At 41.9% G+C, this 20,148-nt stretch overlaps 1 protein-coding gene across 16 annotated transcripts in view; it reads left to right on the top strand.

The window, feature by feature from the left end:
* STOX2 (storkhead box 2) overlaps window positions 1–15,610 on the top strand; it is a 144,774-nt gene extending 129,164 nt beyond the window's left edge. For 14 of the 16 annotated variants that reach the window (XM_065061218.1, XM_065061219.1, XM_065061223.1 and 11 more), the window contains 2 exons: window positions 3,107–5,372; window positions 9,937–15,610. In XM_065061218.1, coding sequence (XP_064917290.1) covers window positions 3,107–5,372; window positions 9,937–10,132 — 2,462 coding nt within the window. In that variant the 3' untranslated portion in view covers window positions 10,133–15,610. Of the gene's footprint in view, window positions 1–1,312; window positions 1,436–1,504; window positions 1,626–3,106; window positions 5,373–9,936 lie in introns of those variants that run through there. The other 2 variants (XM_065061232.1, XM_065061233.1) reach the window with 2 other exon arrangements.
* The last annotated feature ends 4,538 nt before the right edge of the window (window positions 15,611–20,148 follow it).

Raw genomic sequence — 20,148 nt, 5'->3', positions numbered from 1 at the left:
TGGGAGTGATAAAAGTGGCAGTCTCCAACTCCAGGAAGAGAGCTGACATGATTAAGTCTACAGCATCATTGACTGCCCAGGCATGCTATTTTCTTTTTTTCCTTGGTTTTTATCTGCACATTCTCTATTCGCAGGGCTTGGTCAATTAGTGTAACTACTGTGCATCCAGTGTTTAGAGACTCGTTTACCCAACACGTTGTAGTCATTATAGTTTACTGGGTGAAAAATTCATGTTATTATTTTTACCATGTATTTGCAGTGCATTTTTGCTTAAGTTAGTATAAAACAGCAGAAGATCCATATCAATCACTTTCCATAACTTTTCTGTAAACTCCCAGGAGAATGCTTTCCCGTCTTTTATTTTTGTTCCGATATTTTTGAAACAGTGCTTTAAAAGAAGTCTTTAAGTAAAATAAGGACGAAGAACCAGGTTCTTACAGGCAAAGGTGGGTATGTGTTGAGACATTTACGTGTAAGCTCCTGGAAAATCCAGTGGATCAGTCAGGTGGTTTATGTAGAGACAGGCAGAGAGACTGGCTGCTACACAGGAAGTACATCTCAGTTGGACCAGGACTGGATCCTGAAGCTCATTTTCAGCACAAGATGGAGAAGCATGTGAGCTTGGGTTCGGGGTCATCCACTTCTGGTGGTGATGCAAAGGCACAACCTAAAAGGGGTGGTGTTACCCAAACAGACATAGCAGCTCCACTGCAGGAAAGAAGAGGTTAGATGATGAGTGCTGGTTGTTGCGGGAATTGGAATCACTTTTCGTGTTCCTGTGCTTTACTGGAAGCTTGTGCAGGGGGCAGCCTGCTCTCCAACTGCCACTGCCTCACCATCCAGAGGAGGCTCAACATGTTGTTTGCTTCAGTCCAGAGAGATTCAGGACTCTGGGCTAGGGAGGGGTAGTCCTTTTTCCCCTGGCTCTCTAGATTTCAGCTTTACCCATCTGTTGCTATTTCTGGCACGTTTGCTCATCCAGCAATTCTGGGCATCTTTGTTACACTCTCTAGGATTATCACATAAAATTGTGGCCACTCACGTGAAAAGGGGAGAAAATACATGTTCCTGATACTCCATTTTGTTTGTGTATTCTTTCCAATTTTCAGTGTCATTTTCTTTCTCAAATTATATCCTTTCTTTACCTCTTTTACTTTCTGTGTCTTTATCGGCTCAAATAACTCAGCTCTGTGGAATGTGCATGAAATATATTTACTGCTGCCATGTACTTCTCCCTGGCACCTTCTCTGTTTTAACTGCTTTCACTCATGTGTCCATGTTGTTCCTAACATTTTGCTGTTTCCATTGTAAGATTTTTAGTTACAGATATTGCTGGATGTGAGCAGTATGGTCATGTCTCTAAATTCAAACAACATTCAAAGCCAGACATAAGAATACTTACTATGTTGCCTGCAACCCTGTAGCAAGGAAGAGGGTGAGTTAAGGAATTCGTACAACTTCTCTATTTCTTGTTACTAATCTTTTGACGGGGTGTTGGTCATAGTGCCAGAGCCCTTGCTGTCATCCTCATGTTTGGAGATCAGTGAGCTTGCAGGCTCCAGCCTTTGCCATGTGGGAGAAGAGCTGGTGACCAGACACTACTGAAGATATTGTGTTTGTGGCAGGTACACCTGGCTGAGATTTTTCTGTGAAGTATTTTTGTAAAAAGCATATACTTTGCTGAAATGTTTTTGCATGCATGTTTTCTTGGAATTTCTGTTCTTGAAGATAGTCAGAGTTTGACTTGACAAGGTGCTGACCGACCTGGTTTAAGTTGGCCTGGCAGGAGTAGAGATGTTGACCAGATGTCTTCATGAGGTCCTTTCCAACCTAATTTACTCTCTGATTCTGTGGGGTTTGCTTGTGTGTTTGTTTGTTTTTCTAAATTAGTTTTGTTGAAAAGAAGACCAAGATCCCAAGTACAAATACAATATTAACATTTTATTTTAATGTAGACCATCTAAAATTTTGAAAAAAAAAATCTCTAGTTCTAAAAATGTAAACCAAATCATTACCCAGCATTAAATTAAAATGCATTTTAGTTCAACAAAATTCATTGATTGAAGATAGTTTTTTCCGGTAAAAATTTTGAAGGATTTTTATTTCTTATTCAGCATAAACAGGTTTTTTTTAAACTAGCTTGTGAACTAAATCACTTGTTTCCTTAGCTCTAGATGGAACTTATTGCTATGCACAGCTTGACAACTTGTTATTTTATCTGAGAAAGTATTGAAAACTTGGTCCTGCACCACTGAACCCAGCAGGAGTACTGGTAGCAGTAAAGACCAGGCTCAATGCCTTGTCTACCACATGGCTAACGTGGCATTGATGCAGGGCTGTCATACTTGTCCCTGTTTCAGTATATTATATGTGCACTTAGGTAGTGTCCCTCACATGTCACGTGAAATGCAGGGAACTGAGAACTGGCTTTTTAGGGGCTACATCTGTAACTTCCAGCATAGTGGAAAAGTCTGTTTGGGTAAGATGAACTGTTGCATTCAAGGCGTGTGGGTTTTTTCTTTTTTAAAGCTGATGTAGTTGAAACATGTTTTAGTGGGAGAACAAGTCAGTTCAATCGAGTTTGTGATTAAGGGGCATTTTGGGGGAATGCTTTTTTTTTTCCTGTGTAGTATTCTTCTGTGGAAAAGCAGCTTAGACATCCAAAGTAACAAGTAATCACCATTTTATACATGCCTGGGCATTATAATAAATAGTTCTGGTGAACTGGGATATAAATATTTAGTTGTAAGAAAAATAAAAGTGAAATGTTTCCCCTGACACCCTTTGATTTCCAGTGATTCCATCTTGTAGCTTAAGGTAACCTGCTCAATGAAGTGACTAGAAGTTCTCCCCTTCTTTTTGTTTTTTACACTGCATTAATAGCCTCCTTTCTATTTAATTAATAATTGATATGTCTGAAGTGTAGGAGCTAAGTGGAAAAACAAACAGACAAGGGAATGCTTAACAAAGTGCTTTACTGGAATTGTTTGTTCAGCAGATTCCAGCTTTCGCATTGGAAAAAACAGCTTTTTGTTGGGGAGGGAGGAGCCAGAGGGTCCTGCATGGTTTTGTGCACTCCCTGATACATATTTACTGTCATTTCTAGGAGTTCCAACACCCAGTCCAGAAATCCTTCGACATACCTTGAATATGCTTGTACGGGAGAGGAAAATATACCCAACTCCGGATGGTTATTTCATTGTAACCCCACAGACTTACTTTATAACACCATCTCTCATAAGAACTAACAGTAAATGGTACCATTTGGATGAGAGGATACCTGACAGGTCTCAATGTACCTCTCCGCAGCAAGGAACTATAACTCCCTCCACCTCGGGATGCGTCAGGGACCGAACACTACCCAAAAACCACTGCGACTCCTGCCATTGTTGCAGAGAAGACATGCACAGCATGCATGCATCTACCCTACAGAGGAAATCAGCAAAAGACTGCAAAGACTCATACTGTCCTCCTTCATTAGGTCAGGTCCCACCCACTGAGAAAAGTAAAAGTACTGTCAATTTTTCTTATAAAGCAGAGACACTCACAAAGCCTAAGGATGTAGAAAAGCAGTCTAAGAAATTTGGACTCAAATTATTCCGACTAAGTTTTAAGAAGGACAAGACAAAACAGTTGGCAAATTTCTCTGCCCAGTTTCCTCCAGAGGAGTGGCCACTAAGGGACGAGGACACCCCTACCACTATTCCTAGAGAGGTAGAAATGGAGATTATCAGGCGCATTAACCCAGACTTGACTGTGGAAAATGTCATGAGGCACACTGCACTAATGAAGAAACTTGAAGAAGAAAAAGCTCAACGAAACAAAGCAGGATCTTCCGCTCACCACAGCGGACGAAGTAAAAAGAGCAGGAATCACAGAAAGTCTCATGGGAAATCAAGGTCACACAGCAAGACTCGGGTGTCCAAAGGAGACCCATCAGATGGCTCTCATTTGGATATACCTGCTGAAAGGGAGTATGAGTTCTATGACCCCTTGACTAGATCCCCACGGGAAGGCTGTTTTATAATAGAGCACAAGGGAGATAATTTTATAATGCACAGCAATCCTAACATGATTGAATCTCACTTTCCCATGACACCAGAGTGGGACGTGTCTGGTGAACTGGCCAAAAGAAGAACTGAAATGCCTTTCCCTGAACCTTCCAGGGGAAGCTCCCACTCCAAGGTCCATCGGAGCCACAGCCATACACAGGATAGAAGATCGAGGAATGAGCGGTCCAGTAAGGCTAAAGAAAGGTCTAGATCCATGGATAACTCCAAGGGACCTCTGGGCTCAGCGACTTTAGGCACACCTGAAGATCTAGGTGAAGGCTGTAGCCCAGATGACCAAACAACAAGCCAAACTTACATTGACGATAGTACCTTAAGGCCGTCTCAGTCGCTCAGTCATCAAAGGGCTCTGATTTCATCTGCAAGCTACAAAGAGACTTGCATCCCTGAAATAGCTAGCGGCAGTGTAGAAACCCCCAGTTCTTGTACCCTGTTGGAACAAAGCAAGCCTACAGAGAATTTGCCATCGTATAGTGAGCTCAACTCCTGCACAACAAAATCTGCAGTTGATGACTATTTTCAGTGCAACACGTCCAGTGAGACTGTGCTTACTGCTCCATCACCACTGGGAAAGAATAAAGAGGATCATGATACACTGACAGGGACAGATGGGCTCAAAAAAATGACTCCTGCAGAAAGACAGTCTCAACATATTGCTAGGGAGCCTGGGGTGCACAAAGAGGAGTCCCCAAAGGGCCCAAGCAGTGGTTCAGCAGTTGCTGGCCAAACTCCAGAGGTGATCGCAAACGGGCGGCTGGTTCAACACCACAACACTGAATCAAGCAGTCTTGATAAAAGGAAAGAAATATTTAGCAAGGATACACTCTTTAAACCTCTGCATAACACTCTTTCTGTGAATAGTTATCATAAGTCTAGCACACCCCTGCTCAAGCCCCATCAAAAGACCCCCTCTGACACATTGCCAGTCAGATGTGAGAAACTTGAACAAGCGATAGTAACCTCAGTCACACAAGTCATGCCCGTTTCACAGAGACAACAAGAGACAACTGGGAACCAGGAGGCCTCCTTCGACTACTACAACGTATCTGATGACGACGACTCAGAGGAAGGGAACAACAAAAATGCTGAGGAAGAAAAGAACAGGGATGATGTTGGCACCATGCAGTGGCTCCTGGAGAGAGAAAAGGAGAGGGATCTACAGCGAAAGTTTGAGAAGAATCTTACCCTTCTCACCCCAAAGGAAACAGAAAATAGCAACAACCAGCGAGCCACCCACTCAGCCCGCCTGGACAGCATGGACAGCAGCAGCATTACTGTGGACAGCGGGTTCAACTCTCCACGGTAGGACTGTCACATTCATTGCAGCTTTACAGACTAGAAAGTTCTGGTTTTAGTTATATGTGTATGTGATATTGGTGACAGAACATAGGGCCATATTAAAAAATTTTCAGTGTTTTCTACAGCTCTGGAATCTACTGTTCATATGTGTGGGTTTCCCAGCATATCGTAAGCCACCAATGACCATTTGCGGCTTTGCCTCTGTATTAGTTTATTTTATGTTTGCTGAAAACCTCCCTGTATCTTTTTTTTTTTCTGTATTGAACTTGTGTTTGAATTTAGAATAGAAGGGATGAGCTCCTGCATACTCCCTCCATTCCCTTTCCCTCTAAGATAACATCAACAAGACAAATTGGAAGACTAGACCTGACTAGGTGGCATAATCTTTGGCTCAGACAGAAATAAACAAACAAAAAAACAACAACAACAAGAAAATACAGTCATGATGATTGGTCCAGGTTTTGGCTTTTTTGTTTGTTTTCTTCAAAAATTTTGGAAGTGTGTCTATCACCTTTCCAAACTGGTGAGACTGGAACAGCTGCTCCTCACCCACAACTGAAAGTGCTCAGGCTGTTTGAACTTCAGATGTGACGCAGTGCTGCGACAGCAGAGACAGAGGAGTCTTGCCTAAGATACTTGGGAACAGAGTCCAGGTGTGTGTGTGGTGTTGCTGGTTAGTCATTTCCATTCCAGGGATCTCAGTCGCCCTGGAAGTCTCAGTGTGCTCCGAGTCTCACAGACGCAGGGAGGAGAGAGTTGCTGGTGTGTTCACAAGCTTGTTTCCAGGTTAAGAATCCTTCTCTCAAGCCACCTTCGTTTTCTTTCTGGCCTCTGACAGTGCTAGGTCCCTGCTGGAATGGAGATGTCTTGGTTTTGTTTGCCCTGGATAGCAACCCATCAGAGTTCAGAACAATGACTCTAAGAACACAGAAATAATTTACAATGGTAGTTCTCTTACAGCATCTTACTTAAGCTTAAATTATTTATTGCTTGTGTTTAAAAATAAAACCTCCAAGAATGGATTTGTATTAGGTGAAAGCAAATGGCTTTTTAGTTTTGTTTTTTTTTTTTTCCTGTAAAAGGTGTTCTTATCCTTCAGAATTATTATTTTTTTTTTTTTTTTTAAATCTGTAGCAAAGGCTGTCAGAATGGCATGTGAAGGATTTCCTGCTTCTACACAGGGCAAAATTTCATTTTCAGTTAAAGTCATGTCACTTTGGAATAAATTCCTTTGGGTTCCTTGGCTACTCTCGCTTGATGTTAATGACAAGGCAGCAATTATTTGGCCTGCTGCACCATGCAGTAATCATCAAACTAGAGCAGGCTTTTAACATATGGATAATTTTTCTGAGTAAAATATTTGAAAAATAATTTGAGTAAAATTGTACCATTTGCACTGAGTCCAGCTTAAAAAAAGAAACTTAAGAAGGTTTTTAATTTGTTCCTGTTATGGATTGTTCTGCAGATGCTCGGTGTCTTTCTCACATACAACTGTTGTATGAGGCTATGTATGCACTGCTCATTTTTAAATGTAATATCTTCTTTTAGTTGAAATGCTATACTTGCAGTCAGTCTTTGTGATGGAGTGTATGGTGGTTTGCTTCTTACCCAGCCTGTCTCACTCCGTAGAGTGCATCTCACCTCCAGGACAGGATGTCAACTGCATAAAAATCGGTTCTTAGACTGCTATTTTGCTACCTGTATGCTAGCTGAGTATCAAGCTTGAATGTCTGGTTAATGCAAAGGCAGACATTTCCTTCCCTGATTATTTACGCAAAAGCTAAAATTTCTGTCGATGTTAATCTTAAACTTAGCTAGCAAGAGAACAGCACATGGCAAGCATACTGGATTTAGTGCTGCTATACCACTTTGTTTAGATCAAAACGGTAGCAGATAAGCAGCTTTTAATAATGATTATGTTCCACACATCCCTTTTTTTTATATTTTACTGTTTATTTATTAGCAAATGGCTTTTTTTTGGCAAGAGCACACAAAGTAAGTGCTATTTTTGTTTTAAAGCAACATTCTGTAGGGTTTTGTGAGACCAGCATATATTCTAGATTTCAAAGGCTTTTTTATGAGCTTTGCAGCAAGGTGATTAAATTAGATTATTTTGCTGGGTTTTGGTCACTCCTCAGTATAAGTCTATAAAAATAAATTGAGCTGAGGGTGAATTCAACTCTATGTTTATAATTACTATGTTGTTATTACTTTCCTACCTTATAACAAAAAATGCACTCCACAGCCCTTTTACAGGAAAATACAAAAAAACCCATCTAGCATCCATCTGTTAAGATTCGCGTCGATCTGACAGTGTCCATTAGCAAATGACAAGGGAAGAATGTAAGAACAGGACGTGCATGTAGCGATGTTCCTCAGGTGTCCTCTTCAGCCTCCACTGATGTTCTAACTCTTAACTTGAAGTGTGGCGGTATCTTTTAATTTAAACTGAAGTGTGCAATGTTGCTTGGGGAATCAAAATTACTGGTTCTGCACTGTGAAAGAACAAGTATATTTTTAAAGTGTGACAAATTGGAAAAAAAAAAAAAAAGGGCATTTAAAAAAAAAAGGGGGGCAAAAAACCAAAACAGAACCAAACCCAAGTCAAACAGGATGTAGTTAAAACAGGTTTGCAGTGGTCGCTTGGCTTCAAAAATATTTCGTGTGCAAAATTCATGAATGCATCACCATTGGGAAAACAGCCTCACAGTGTTCAGTGCTTTTATGCAAGTTCTATATTGTAAATGTTAGCTGTCAATATTATTTGTTTCCTTTACTTTTAGAGCTTATATAACACTGCTGCGCTTTTGTCACCTAAAGAGAGAGCTAATCTTGACATTACTCTGCATGCAAAATTCTCACTGCAGTCTTTGCGTATATGTGTTGTAATGGTCAGTTTGTATAAAAATATTGGAATTGAAAATGCTCGAAAATCTGGAATTGGTAGTCCCATAAAGAATGATAGAATGCTGAATGATCTCTGAAAAACAAAGGTTTCATCTATTTTCATTCAAAAGTAGAGGAACAAGAATCAAAGAATGAGCAACAGAAGTACACCATACATCATTCTAGCTCACAGAGGTCACTTACTATGTGAGCCACCGATCATAGCTGTTTGGGACTACTGACAATAAGGCAACAATAGGCAGAAGATGATCAGTACGATTTTAATCAATTTGAAAAAACTGCAGGAGTTTTCCTAAAAGCATCATTGATTTTCCAGATTAGTCAGTTCAAGATGATGTAAACCTGCTCTACAACTGAACAAGGTGTTCCTCCCTTCCCCTATGCCATGCACTGACACATTTCTCCCCTGCCACATCCAAAGCTGTCTGTTCCTACTCTTCCCCTGATGATAGCGCTTTTTGTTTGTTTGTTTTAGGGCTGGTATTTAACTGAACATGGTCCCTGATCCGGCTGGCCGCAAGGCTCAGCATCAGGGAAGCAGCAGGAACATGTGGCAGGATCAGGTCCACACAAGGCAGGCAAGAGCTGCCCCTTTCAGTAGCAGTACATTTAGGTTGACTTTAAACCAGAGCATGAGACTCTGTCTTTACTATCTTTGTTCCATTCGGTCCTCTAAGTGTATTTCTGTAAACATCTCCACAGTGAGTGATGATGTCATTTTGCAAAGCAGGGATGTAGGTGAAGGATGCATAACCAAAGAGCACATGGCTATTTGAAAACCAAATCTCTCTCTGCACAGGAACACAAAAATGATTAAGAGCAGAAAGAAAACAAAAAGAGCAGTAGTGGTAAAACTAGGCATAGCATACCTTGGCTGAGTTTTTTAAAAGCTGTAGACTAAAATACAGGCTCCTCTGTGTTCATAATTAGATAAATCATTAAAAGGCATATTGTTTAAAAGTGCTAAGTGTCCTGTCACTCCCATGGATAAATGATGTGTTAGAACTAAAGGAACATTGTTCATTTGATGAATGAAGGAGCAGCACTAGTTTGTGTTTTGGGCACGATGACAGACCAGACAGGTAAGATTCCTAAGTGTCTTGTAAGTTGCAATTGTCTCAGCTGCAAAGCAGAATTGAAATGTTGTGTTTAGAAGCATTGTGGATTTGATGTAAAGTAGCATTTTCAGTTAGTGTTTTGTGTACAAAAAGATAGGTAGAAGAGGAGACAGCAGAGGAGGCTGTGTTACATGATTACTCTCCTAGCTCTGCCTTGTCACAGAGCTGATTTGATGGAGTTACTTTGTGCAAAAAAGCACCAGTCAGGAAAGAAAATTAACGTGTTCCACGTGCGAGATGGAAGCTGTTTCCTTGGGTGAAAAATCCAGATGCTTGATACTGGTTCAGCTTACAGTTTGCGTGAAGTTTCAGCTCTGCTTAGGGCCGTACCTGCTTTACAGTGCAATGACTGCTCAGTGCCTCTGGAACCCACTTTGGAGCAGCATATGTGTCCTGTCAGAATGAGGTGGTTCATTGATGTGACATTACATACAAACACAGGAAGCCTATTATAAAACACTCTATTCTCCTTTCCTGTCTGGTCAGTAGATATATAGGCATGTCATATATGAGTGCGTATATATATTTCTTTTCCGTTCTAGTACTCGTGAGAGCCTGGCATCCAACACTTCAAGTATTGTTGAAAGCAACAGACGTCAGAACCCCGCTCTGAGCCCCGCGCACGGCGGTGCAGGCCCAACGTTCAACTTCCGAGCCACTGCAGACCCGCCGACAAGCGAAGCTGAGAAACTGCAGAAACCTGCTAACTGCCTGCAAGCTTCTGTCACTAGCGTCTGAGAGTCGTCCTGCCTCAGATCTCCTGTCTCATCATATACAGTAAAGTTTACGACACTGGGACTGATGTTTACATCTTTGGGGAAAAATAAAAGCATCTCAACCACAGTTTTAGTGTTTACTTAAACTGTGCTGCTATGTAGACTAGGGCCAACAAAGAAATCTTTATTTCAAGGTATTGCTTTTCACATTTGCGGCTCTGTAGCAACAGAATAGCAGTAGGGATAATATGTACACTTTTTGCTTCACTTAATTGTAACTGAGCACATATATGAAAGTCTAGACACTGTAAGTGTAATCTGCATTTTCAATGTCCATGCAGTTGCCAACTTCATTTAAAAAAATGCCACAGATGTGTGATGCCCCCGGTCAGAGGCTAAACTCTGCTGCAGAGTTGATCGTTTTTTACTTCAAAAACTGAGCCACTGCTGAAAGTAACCAGCCAGGATCACCACGAGGAAAAACGATGCCAAACATGACAAGTGATGACCTCAGCTCTATCTGTGAATTATTAATACTAATCAGTCATTTTCACTGTGCATTTTTGTGACACAATTTTGCAAATACCCGTTTGAAGCGAGTAAAAAGAGGTTTGGGGTTTGTTTTGTTTTAAGCGTGGAGGGTTGGAATGGAGGTGTCTTCTCCTTTTGTGTTTCAGAAGTATTGAGAGATGCTTACTTACTGAGACTTGCTGCTTGACCTTCCATAGTCACAAATGAGGAGGTGGGCCTTTGTGTAGAGGGGAAAATGGGGAGGGAAGGGAAAGTAATAATTGTCATGGAGCCACAACGTGGAGTGACACAAAATGTAACAAATGTCTTCAGTATAAATCAAGTATTTAAAAAAGATATTCTAATTCTTGTGTCACTTCTGGTATTGCAACTTGCCATTAGTGTAGGAATCAGAGTAACTAATTTCTTGGAACAAAAATATTCTTTGTGATATAAATGACAAGTATGGCCTGAAGAATGGATTTCTTTCTAGTGGAAGGACGAAAATCTATTTTATGTAGCTTATTAAATAGAGTGCCTAAATTAGGCTATTAAAAATAGCGTACATTGTAGTGATTATCAGAGAACAAAATTTAGAGAATTATAAACTTCTGGCCTTTTTATTCAGTGGATGTTATTTGCAATTTAGCATTTTATGGACATGTCTGGTTTCTAGAAATTAAATGTGTCCACATGGTTGGCAGTAGAAATCTGAATTCTCTAGGTATGGTATGTCCTAATTTCTCTCCCCTAAACTGTTACTCCAAATTAGTACCATGCTAATTACTGCAGAGTAACTTCTAGGGATAGTTAAACTCCAAGAGTAATTTTTAGGTGTAGGGTCACATTCTGCTCTGTTACTCATGCAACCTAGTAGTGCAACAAACTGATTTCAAATGTAACTGTTTTTTATCAGAGCAGACAATTTGGTGGAATAATGACAAAGATACTAACGTGTTCAACTGCCCAAATTGTTGCATAGGAAAGGGACGTTTACATTGTCTAGCTCTTGTGGTACACAGGTATGAAAGCCAACTGTACCTATTAAAAACCAGTGTTTTCATCCGGTGCCGGTGACGTGTATTACTCTGTACACAAAGCCATTTGAGCTTCTCTCGTGTTCTCTGTTGTCATCAGAAGTCTTTACTGAAGATGCAGCCTTATGTTACACAGTTGGTTATAGTTCATTTACTTCTAAAACAGCTTTCTAACTCTGGACGCAGTCGGTTTCTAGTTCTGTCGAGAACACCCAGTCAATGCACAGGTCTGTTTTCCTTGGTTTTGGTGTATAATTTCCATTTCATAGGAGCAATAAGACCTTTCAGTGCACGTAAAGGAAATTATTGTGCTTTTGGTTGGTTTCAAAGTCACTTGGCCTTTAGCCTTCTGCCTTATCATACCTTCCAAGATGTGCTCTAATTACCATATAATGCTTTGCATGATGCATCTTATTATTTAGTATGTAACTCCAGCCATATTTATTCCATGCGAACTGTAGAGTCAGAGTTTTTGTGGGGAATTGTCATATACTATGCAGTGGCTGACTGTGATGTTGTTTCTGAGATGAGCTCTGACATCAGTAGTGTGTATCAATTCAGTAAATAAAAATGTCGAAACGATAAAAAAAATTACAGTAATGATCTGAAGTACTAACAGGAGTATTAAAATGTGAATAGCAAGAACAACTTTCACCTTTGGGGGAAATATTTGTTTGTCATAAACTAATCAGAATTTATGCAGGCAGCTGGTTGTACAGAAGACATAATTCCAACAAAATAAGATAGTACATACCTATAAACTGTATAGTATGTTATTTCCTGAAGTTCCCAGAGACCAGCAGACAACGTAAATGTCATATTAATGTTGACATGGCATTGTACCAATATTAATGTGACTCTTGGAATATGGAATGTAAACAGAAGTTTCAAATAGAAACGTTCTAATCTTGAATATTTTTTTTCCTTTTAAAATCAAAAATGGAATATGAGGAAATTCCATCTTGAGGTTCTGGTAACAAAACCACAAGAGTGGAGCTTGAGTGCTTTATGTCACCCTAATCCTTTGATGAAATCATAGCCTTGTATTACATGGTTGCTTATCTGTCATTCTTCTAATGTATCAATTTAAAGGTTTACAGAGTTAGATTAGGTTGAATCTGTGTTGTGTTCAACTGTAAAGGGTCAACACAAATCTGTCGGCATTTTGCACACTTAATATGTATTATTATAATACAACATGTTACTTTTATGGTAATTTTTTTTACACATATAACTACCTCCATGAATTTGATGAAATGCAGCAACATGAAAAGTGTATTGTACAAAGCAAGGTTAAAAACTTTGAAGCATTAGGTCATGGCGTTCTCTTGTGTGTCAATGCTTGCGTATGAAGTCATCATGTTTCCATTGCCACAATGTCCTTCTACAATATTGAAAATCTGGCTTTCAGATGAGTCACTTAAAGACCTTGACAAGGCTGCATAATTGGGATGAAAGTGAAAGGGAGACTGAAACCTTCCATCCTCTCCCCAGTTACTGCTAAAATTTCTGCCTGGTAGAACTTGAAAATGTATTTGTAGTTTAGCAGATTAGGAACCTGTACAGTCTGTGAAACGTGATTGACAGTTTGGAGTTTAGCAGAAGACACTCTGGGTATTTTCTTGGCAGCCTTGATATACTTTGGGCCCTCTTCTGCCTTTGTCAACGTACCAGGTCATAGTTTCTCTGAACTGGCAAGGGTGTTAAATCAGCTCTTCCTGTAACGATACACACTCTGTTCTCTAGACCGTGTGCATCTGAAACGCTTGCTCCTGTAGAAATTACCAACAGCCTTTAATTGACTTTGCTGGGAGCGGTATGAGGGTCCCTACTCCAGGTTTGTGCCTATTGTTCAAAGAACATGGGCGAGTTTCCAAGAAAAATGAAGCTGGCTTTTGAAAAGTCGCCAGCTGCAACAAGCCACCTTTCAAGAGAGAAGAAAGAAAGAAAGAAAGATTTTTCCAAAAACCAAAGGAAGAAAGTGGCAGTTGAACCTAAGCAGATCACATTTATGTACAAATCCTGATGTATGAACACCTCTTTCAGCAAACCTAGTACCATTATCCTGATGCAAATTAATATACAATCATCAGTTGAGCTAATTTTGCCCTTCTAAGTTTTTCAGTTAAAAATTAGAAGAAATCATTAGCCATTTTACTCCTTGCACCACTCTAAAACGTCCGTAATACGCAAAACGATTTTCACTCAACTTTAAAAAGTAAAATGTATTGGAAAACAAATATTTTAATGAAAAACGTGGCCTAAGTGCTTGCCAGCAGTAACGGTTTTTAGAAGAGAGAACAAGCAAACCCGGCATTCAGAGGCCATCATAAACACAGATAACACTCTGCACTTAAATCACGCCTTTTGGCCCGAGGGCCTTGAAGCGCTTGGTACCAGCGGGGCCTGGGGAACCTCTCGGGTGGGCAGAGTCCACGGGCCCGCTTTGTGTCCAGGCACATCAGAAAAAACAAAGGCTGAGAGTCTGCAGGCTAATTTATTAACCAGGTTTTTTTCATAAAGTCATTGGAATAAGTGTAATAGTTAACCAAAGTGTTTCATGTTTATACTCTGATGTTATTCTTTTGATGCATTCGGTTTAAGAGAAACTGCTTTGCGGTCCTGCAGAGGCTCTAGAATCAGCAGTGCCAAAACCGACCAAGTTTTCAGTCATATGAGTACTGCCAGCAGTGGTTTTAGGAACAGTTACTTTAACTAAAAATTTGTTTTTCAAATACATTTTGCAGAGCTTTACCCAACACAATTGTTCAAATTGTTGTGCTGAGGAAGCAAATAGCACTCCGAATCTGGTGTCACACCCACAGTTTACAATTCTCTTTGCTCTTCTGAAGAAAACTGTACAGTATTAGAGAGAAAAGTTCTATTTTTTACTAAATCCTTTTTAAAAGAAAAATATATCTGAAATGTTCCCCCCAGCATAAGTAAAGTGCATCGTTACTGCATGTGAAGCATGCAGTGGCCCCACCGAAAGCCAAGCTGGTGCTAGAAGAAAACGGGACCATCACGCTTCTTTTATCGCGGCGCGCTAAACGTCGGTGTCGGGTATAAACCCGCAGAACTCCCCGGATCTCCCGCGGATCTGACGGAGATGGGAACGGGTCGTTAACTCCATTGAAGCTCAGTTCTGAGCTGAGGGTTTCCGTGTTCCTCCCCCCGGCCCCCAGACCCTAAATCCGGAGCAGGAGGCCAGCGGCACGCAGCCGGCTCGGGATGGGCAACCCGGCAATGCTGCGGCAGCTGCCACGCGTTCCCCGCCTCGCAGGGGCCGTTTGCAGGGCCCTCCTGTCACACAGCCCGTAGAGCCACCCAAAGGATACCCACCCAAAAGTCTGAAAGGGCCCTTGGAGTAATTGGCACAAACGTTACTTTTGTATGTGGAGGAGACTTAAGTTTAAAGGGATCATAATTCTGCAGGTAATTTTCTGTGAGTGACTGAATGTGGCTGTTGCATTAAGTTTAAATGAGTTACTAAATGCAAGTGGGACTTACTGTATGTTAGAAGGGAGTTTTGCAGCCAAGACTGCCTTGTATAAATGTGTTTGCACTGAAAAAAAAAAAAAATTAAAAAATTACTTGGTCTCTGGTTGCTGTAAAGGTCATCCAAGATGGATGTTCTGTTTATATTGTATAGTATTTCATATGAAATAATTACAGTTCATGAAATGTCTTCCCTAACGTTACTGATTTATAACAGCACATTTGTAACATGGTTTTTATTGTGTCAGTGTACCATATTGTAAATGATGATTACTTGTCATGCTTAGTATAATAATTTAAAGGTAAAAAAAAAAAAGGACAGGGATTTTTGTAAGTCTATATTTGAAAGTCCCTCCATATGGTAATATTGTGTTCATGTTGTTTATGTAGTGTTGTGTGAAATATCCATTTTGGATTGTGTTACTTTTTAAGATATTAAATAACATTTGGTTATATGTTTTAAGTGGATTCTTTGCCCCCATCGGTGGTTTTTAGAGAAAGTGCTTGACTTTTGCATTTAACATGCCGCTTCCCTCCCTCGCTTAGGAAACCTTGCACAACAAACCAGGGAGCTCGGAAAGCCAAGGGTTGTTACAGCTCGCTGAGCGCGTGTGTGCTTCGTGAAAGGTCTGTGAGCTGCTCCAGTGAGAGAGCACACGGGGGGAGATTGGCTGATTTTGAAACACCTCAGGTTGGGTTGGCCATGGAGGCGATGGGTGCAGAGGGAGCGTTGATCCCCACCGAGTGTGTGGGTGCCCCGCTGAGAGGCACCCCAGCTCCAGGGAGCGCCAAGTCCCTTAGTGCTCCCTGATGCTAAGGGCGATAGGTGGCTGGTCCCTCTTTTCCTCTCCTCTCCGTCCTCATGAGGTGAAGGAGGACCTGGAGCACACAGCCAAGAGAAAAGGCTCTAGCAGGGACGGGGGTTTTTTTTCACATCAAAAAATTATTCAGTCTCTTTTCCACACTGTGACAGCTGCTGATTAGAAAGGCCCAAGTGGACAATGTAACATGCAGGTGCCATTTTCCTGCCCTCTACCACCACCTGGAAGAAGGTTTTGAGGAGGTTTAGTCTCCAAGCACTTTTCCAGAGTTTTGCCTTGAGAACTGCTGTTTGCCAAGGCCGGCTATGAGTATTTACAAGATAAAAAGCAAAGCAGCACCTCTCGGCAGCAGATGTCATGAGCACCTTGGCTTGTCACCTGCTAGTGGCACTAATACACTATTTGTAGTCTTTGTTGGTTCCCCATCCATCCCTCTCCTCCCTTTGTACTTCATCTACTTGAAACTGTGAATTTTGAATTACAGGGAAAAAAAAAGCCCAAGGTTGGTTAGTGCATTACGCTGGCACTGACCTTGCACAGGCAAAGCCAACTTTGGGTGGTGGTCAGAATCGGACTTTCAAGGCGTTTTCAGTATTGCTGGGATTTACATTCACAGAGCTTTGTTTCTGTTTCAGTCCTGATGGTGGGCTCATATTTTAGGCGATAGGTGGGGCTGGTCATTACCTAGAAAGAAATTGCTCATGTCCAAGCCCATCACACCTTGCATGTTAAAACCTGGTTAGAATCTTGGCTTGAACTCTCTTTATACTTACTCTGCTGACAGGTACATTGAAGGTCTTAAGCAAGTGACATCTTTTTGATAAAACATGGCCTATAACGTACTTAAGATGTCTAGGGCCACTTCTTGGCTGACAAACTGCTTATTCTCTTGGTCTTGGATCACGCCTTTCTGCTGAGAGCACCGAGTCAAAACAGCAAATTTCCATCCCTCTGTATCTACAGATATCTTACATCTGTAAGATAACATTTTTGAAAGTTGTCCTCTCCACACTTTCCCTTTTTCCATCAGCCCCTCAGCTGTTTCTTTCGAGGTCTGTTTTTTCCCTCCAACTTATTTTCTGTAACGCATTTTTCCGTTTTATCTTTTTTACCATTGCTCAGAACTCCTCTTCTGCTCCTTTTTGACATTTATTCTCCTTCAGGTTGGGCTTTTTTTCCACACATTACTTGACATGAGATGTCCTCTGCCCCTTTTCTCACCCTCTCCTCTCAAAATGTCACCCCAATCCTAGAGTGTCTGAGCACAGAGAACCTAACCCTATGCTGCCAGCTGTTTGAAAGTAAGCAAACACAGTAAATAAATCTGCCAGCATGTACATGTCTGTGCGTACACTAAAATAGTCATGCACCATCTTTCTGTCTTTCTTAGGAAAACTGGGAGCCTTTTGGTTTGAGTTCTTTGCATCTCTCCTTTTGTCCCTCTGCTTGTCGCTGGTAAAATTGGACCGGTTGTATAGTGAGTGCTAAAGGGGGTCGGTCTGTCAGGAAGCTGCACGTTAGCGTGAGGACTGCTGCTCCTCTGGGTCTGCCCGCACCCACGGGTGCAAGAGCCATGGATGTGCTTGCCCTGCGCCGCCAGGGGTGGCTTTTGAGCCAGCTCTGGCGTGGAAACTGTAGAGATAGCAAGCCCTGGCGAGTGACAGCTTTTAAATTAATTACAGTTTGTTTGTATGCTACTACCTACCCAGGGGTATTCTCAAAGTCCAACTTCAGCCTATGAAGCTCTTTGGGTACCTCTGTGGTTAAGAAGGAGAGCAAACCTTTTGGAGAGGACAATTCAGAGCAGCCTGTAGATGAAAGCTGGGGCCACTGGTCTCCTTAGACCAAGCTTAGCTTTGGGGATGTCCCCTCTCATGCCTGCCTGCTGTGTCACTGCACCCACCAAAACATGCACAGGCAGTACCTCCCTCCTCCCAGACCCAGCTTGGCCCCATCCCTGAGCATCCTTCTGGGTCCTATTAGCCAGGTTTTTGGGAAATGAGCACCTAGGCAGTTAATTTTGCAGGGCAGCTTGCACATTGAAGGAGTTCGAATGCAAACTGTATCCCCATGCCACGTACCTGGAACCCACGTAGCTGTGGTCTGCACCATGTGCGCACCACTACACGTCTGCCGCTGGGCAGTGACTGGCAGGAGTAGCCATCAAGTTTGCAAACTTGAGGACTCAGAAGTGCAAACTTCTGGGCTGGGTGTGCCTCAGTGTCATGGGCACGGACGGGGACAGCAGGGAAGGACATTTGCTGTAATAGCTACAGCGGGTGAATACTGGAGCTGGTGCCCCAGCCCACTCCAGTCACCCTGACCCAAACCCCTGGTGTTTGCTTCCCCACTGATGAGCTGTGGGGCCCCAGCCCCTTGCTGCTGCTCACCCCAGCATGGGGAAGCCGTGGAGGAGAGGCTTGTCTCCGTCCAGTTTAGTGCTTGCCTCTGGCTCGGGCCCAAAGTGAACCTGCCAAAAAGTCCCATTTAGCATCCAGCTGCTGCAGTTTAGCATGGACACAAACTGCTGATGATTTTCAGATGCTTGTAACAGAGCCAGCTGTAATCCTCATTGAAGGCATGGCCCTGACAGCACTTCTCAGTAAAATAGTAGCCACTTTTTTTTTTTCTTCCCCTCTTTTTGAACCTAGACAATGCAGTATATATTTTTCTTTCCTTTTAAAGTCATGCTGAGGCACCTTTTCTGAATCTTCCCAGCAAAATTTGGGTTGAGGCAGAGGTCTTGCCCTCAGCTGAGGTCTGGGCAGAAGCATCAGTCAGATCAGAGTTCAGGCCACCTGCCTTGTCGCACGGAGGTGAAGGACATAGACAGCCCACACAGTAGGAGAGGAATCCCAGAAAGCTCCTCAGGACCATTCTTGCTCTGCCATCCTTCAGCTCCGTTTTTCTCTTCCAATCTCGGTGTTTTATTTGTAAGTAGTCGCCAGCAGACCCCAGAGATATATTTTTTCATTCACGATGAAGAAACTCAAGAGTCGTCAGACCTGAGGCAGCCAATATATTTATTGTTCCTCCTTAAAGGTAGATCCTTTGCCTGTTATGGTTTTATTATTACCCATAACCCAGTATGGAGAGACAGTGTTTCTCATGCTCCACTCTTACACAGCAGGTAACTGTTTCACCAAATCACAGCTTGTACAGAAGAGAGAGGAAAAAAAAGAGAAACCCTGTTATTTTTTAAGATAGAAGTAAAAAACAAAACAAAACAAAACAAAACAAACCCAGAAAACTCAAGCCTTACAGAGGGACCAGTGGGTTTGAAAAGCTCTTTTGCTGCATTTAAAACATTTGCCTGGAGACAAATGGATTTTCCTTGAACCAGGAACTAATAAAAGACTACTGCCTTAAAATATTTAGACCATTGCAGATTAAAGAACTGTTTGTCTTTCTAAAAATGAACCACTTGGGATGTTGCTGAGGAGGAAGCTGCCTTTTTGGCACTGGATTAGTAGCAGGGCAAACTAATCACCAGGTCCAGCCAGTCAAGACCACCAGCTTCATTCTCATGGGAGAGCAAGGCGACTGAATTAGTCCCACCCGTCAAGCTAAAAAGGAAGACTGTTGGCATTTATTTTTTGGTAAAAAAAAATGAAAATAATATTTGGACTATACTGACATGTAGCATGTGAATTCTGTGTCTCACAACTGCTGCTTTGTGCCATGGATTACATAGACAGTGGTGCAACCCTGGCATGGGTCTCCATGACCAGACAGGTGAGCAGCTTCTGGCCAGATTTCTTCCAAATTGCGGCCTCTGCAATTTGGGAGGAGGAGAAAGAGGGTGTATGCATTTCCCCAGAAGGAGAACAAGGGAACTGGAGTATCAGGGCTTAAAAACTCAAGAGATTTCACTAAAACAAAGAGGAAAGCTCAAAGAGGGCAGAGGAATATGAGGGTGTACTTCAGTAGCAGGGGGGGACCTGGAGCTGGAGAAGAAAAATATCAGCTGAAGACAGAAGAAAAAAGAAATCTTCATGTTACATGGTTGTCAAAAGATCGTGGTGTCCCAAAAGCCAGCCGAGGCAGGGAACTACACGTGCCTGCTTCATGGTTTGTACAGACCTAAAATGAAGAGCCATTGATACTGGAATATTCTGGCATGTATCTGTGGCTGTGCTGTAACAACGTGGTGGCCCTGAGCGATGCCCAGC

Source organism: Columba livia, chromosome 4 (genome assembly GCF_036013475.1).
Source record: "Columba livia isolate bColLiv1 breed racing homer chromosome 4, bColLiv1.pat.W.v2, whole genome shotgun sequence".
NCBI classification, from domain to species: domain Eukaryota; kingdom Metazoa; phylum Chordata; class Aves; order Columbiformes; family Columbidae; genus Columba; species Columba livia.
This window is presented reverse-complemented; position numbering and strand designations above follow the sequence as displayed.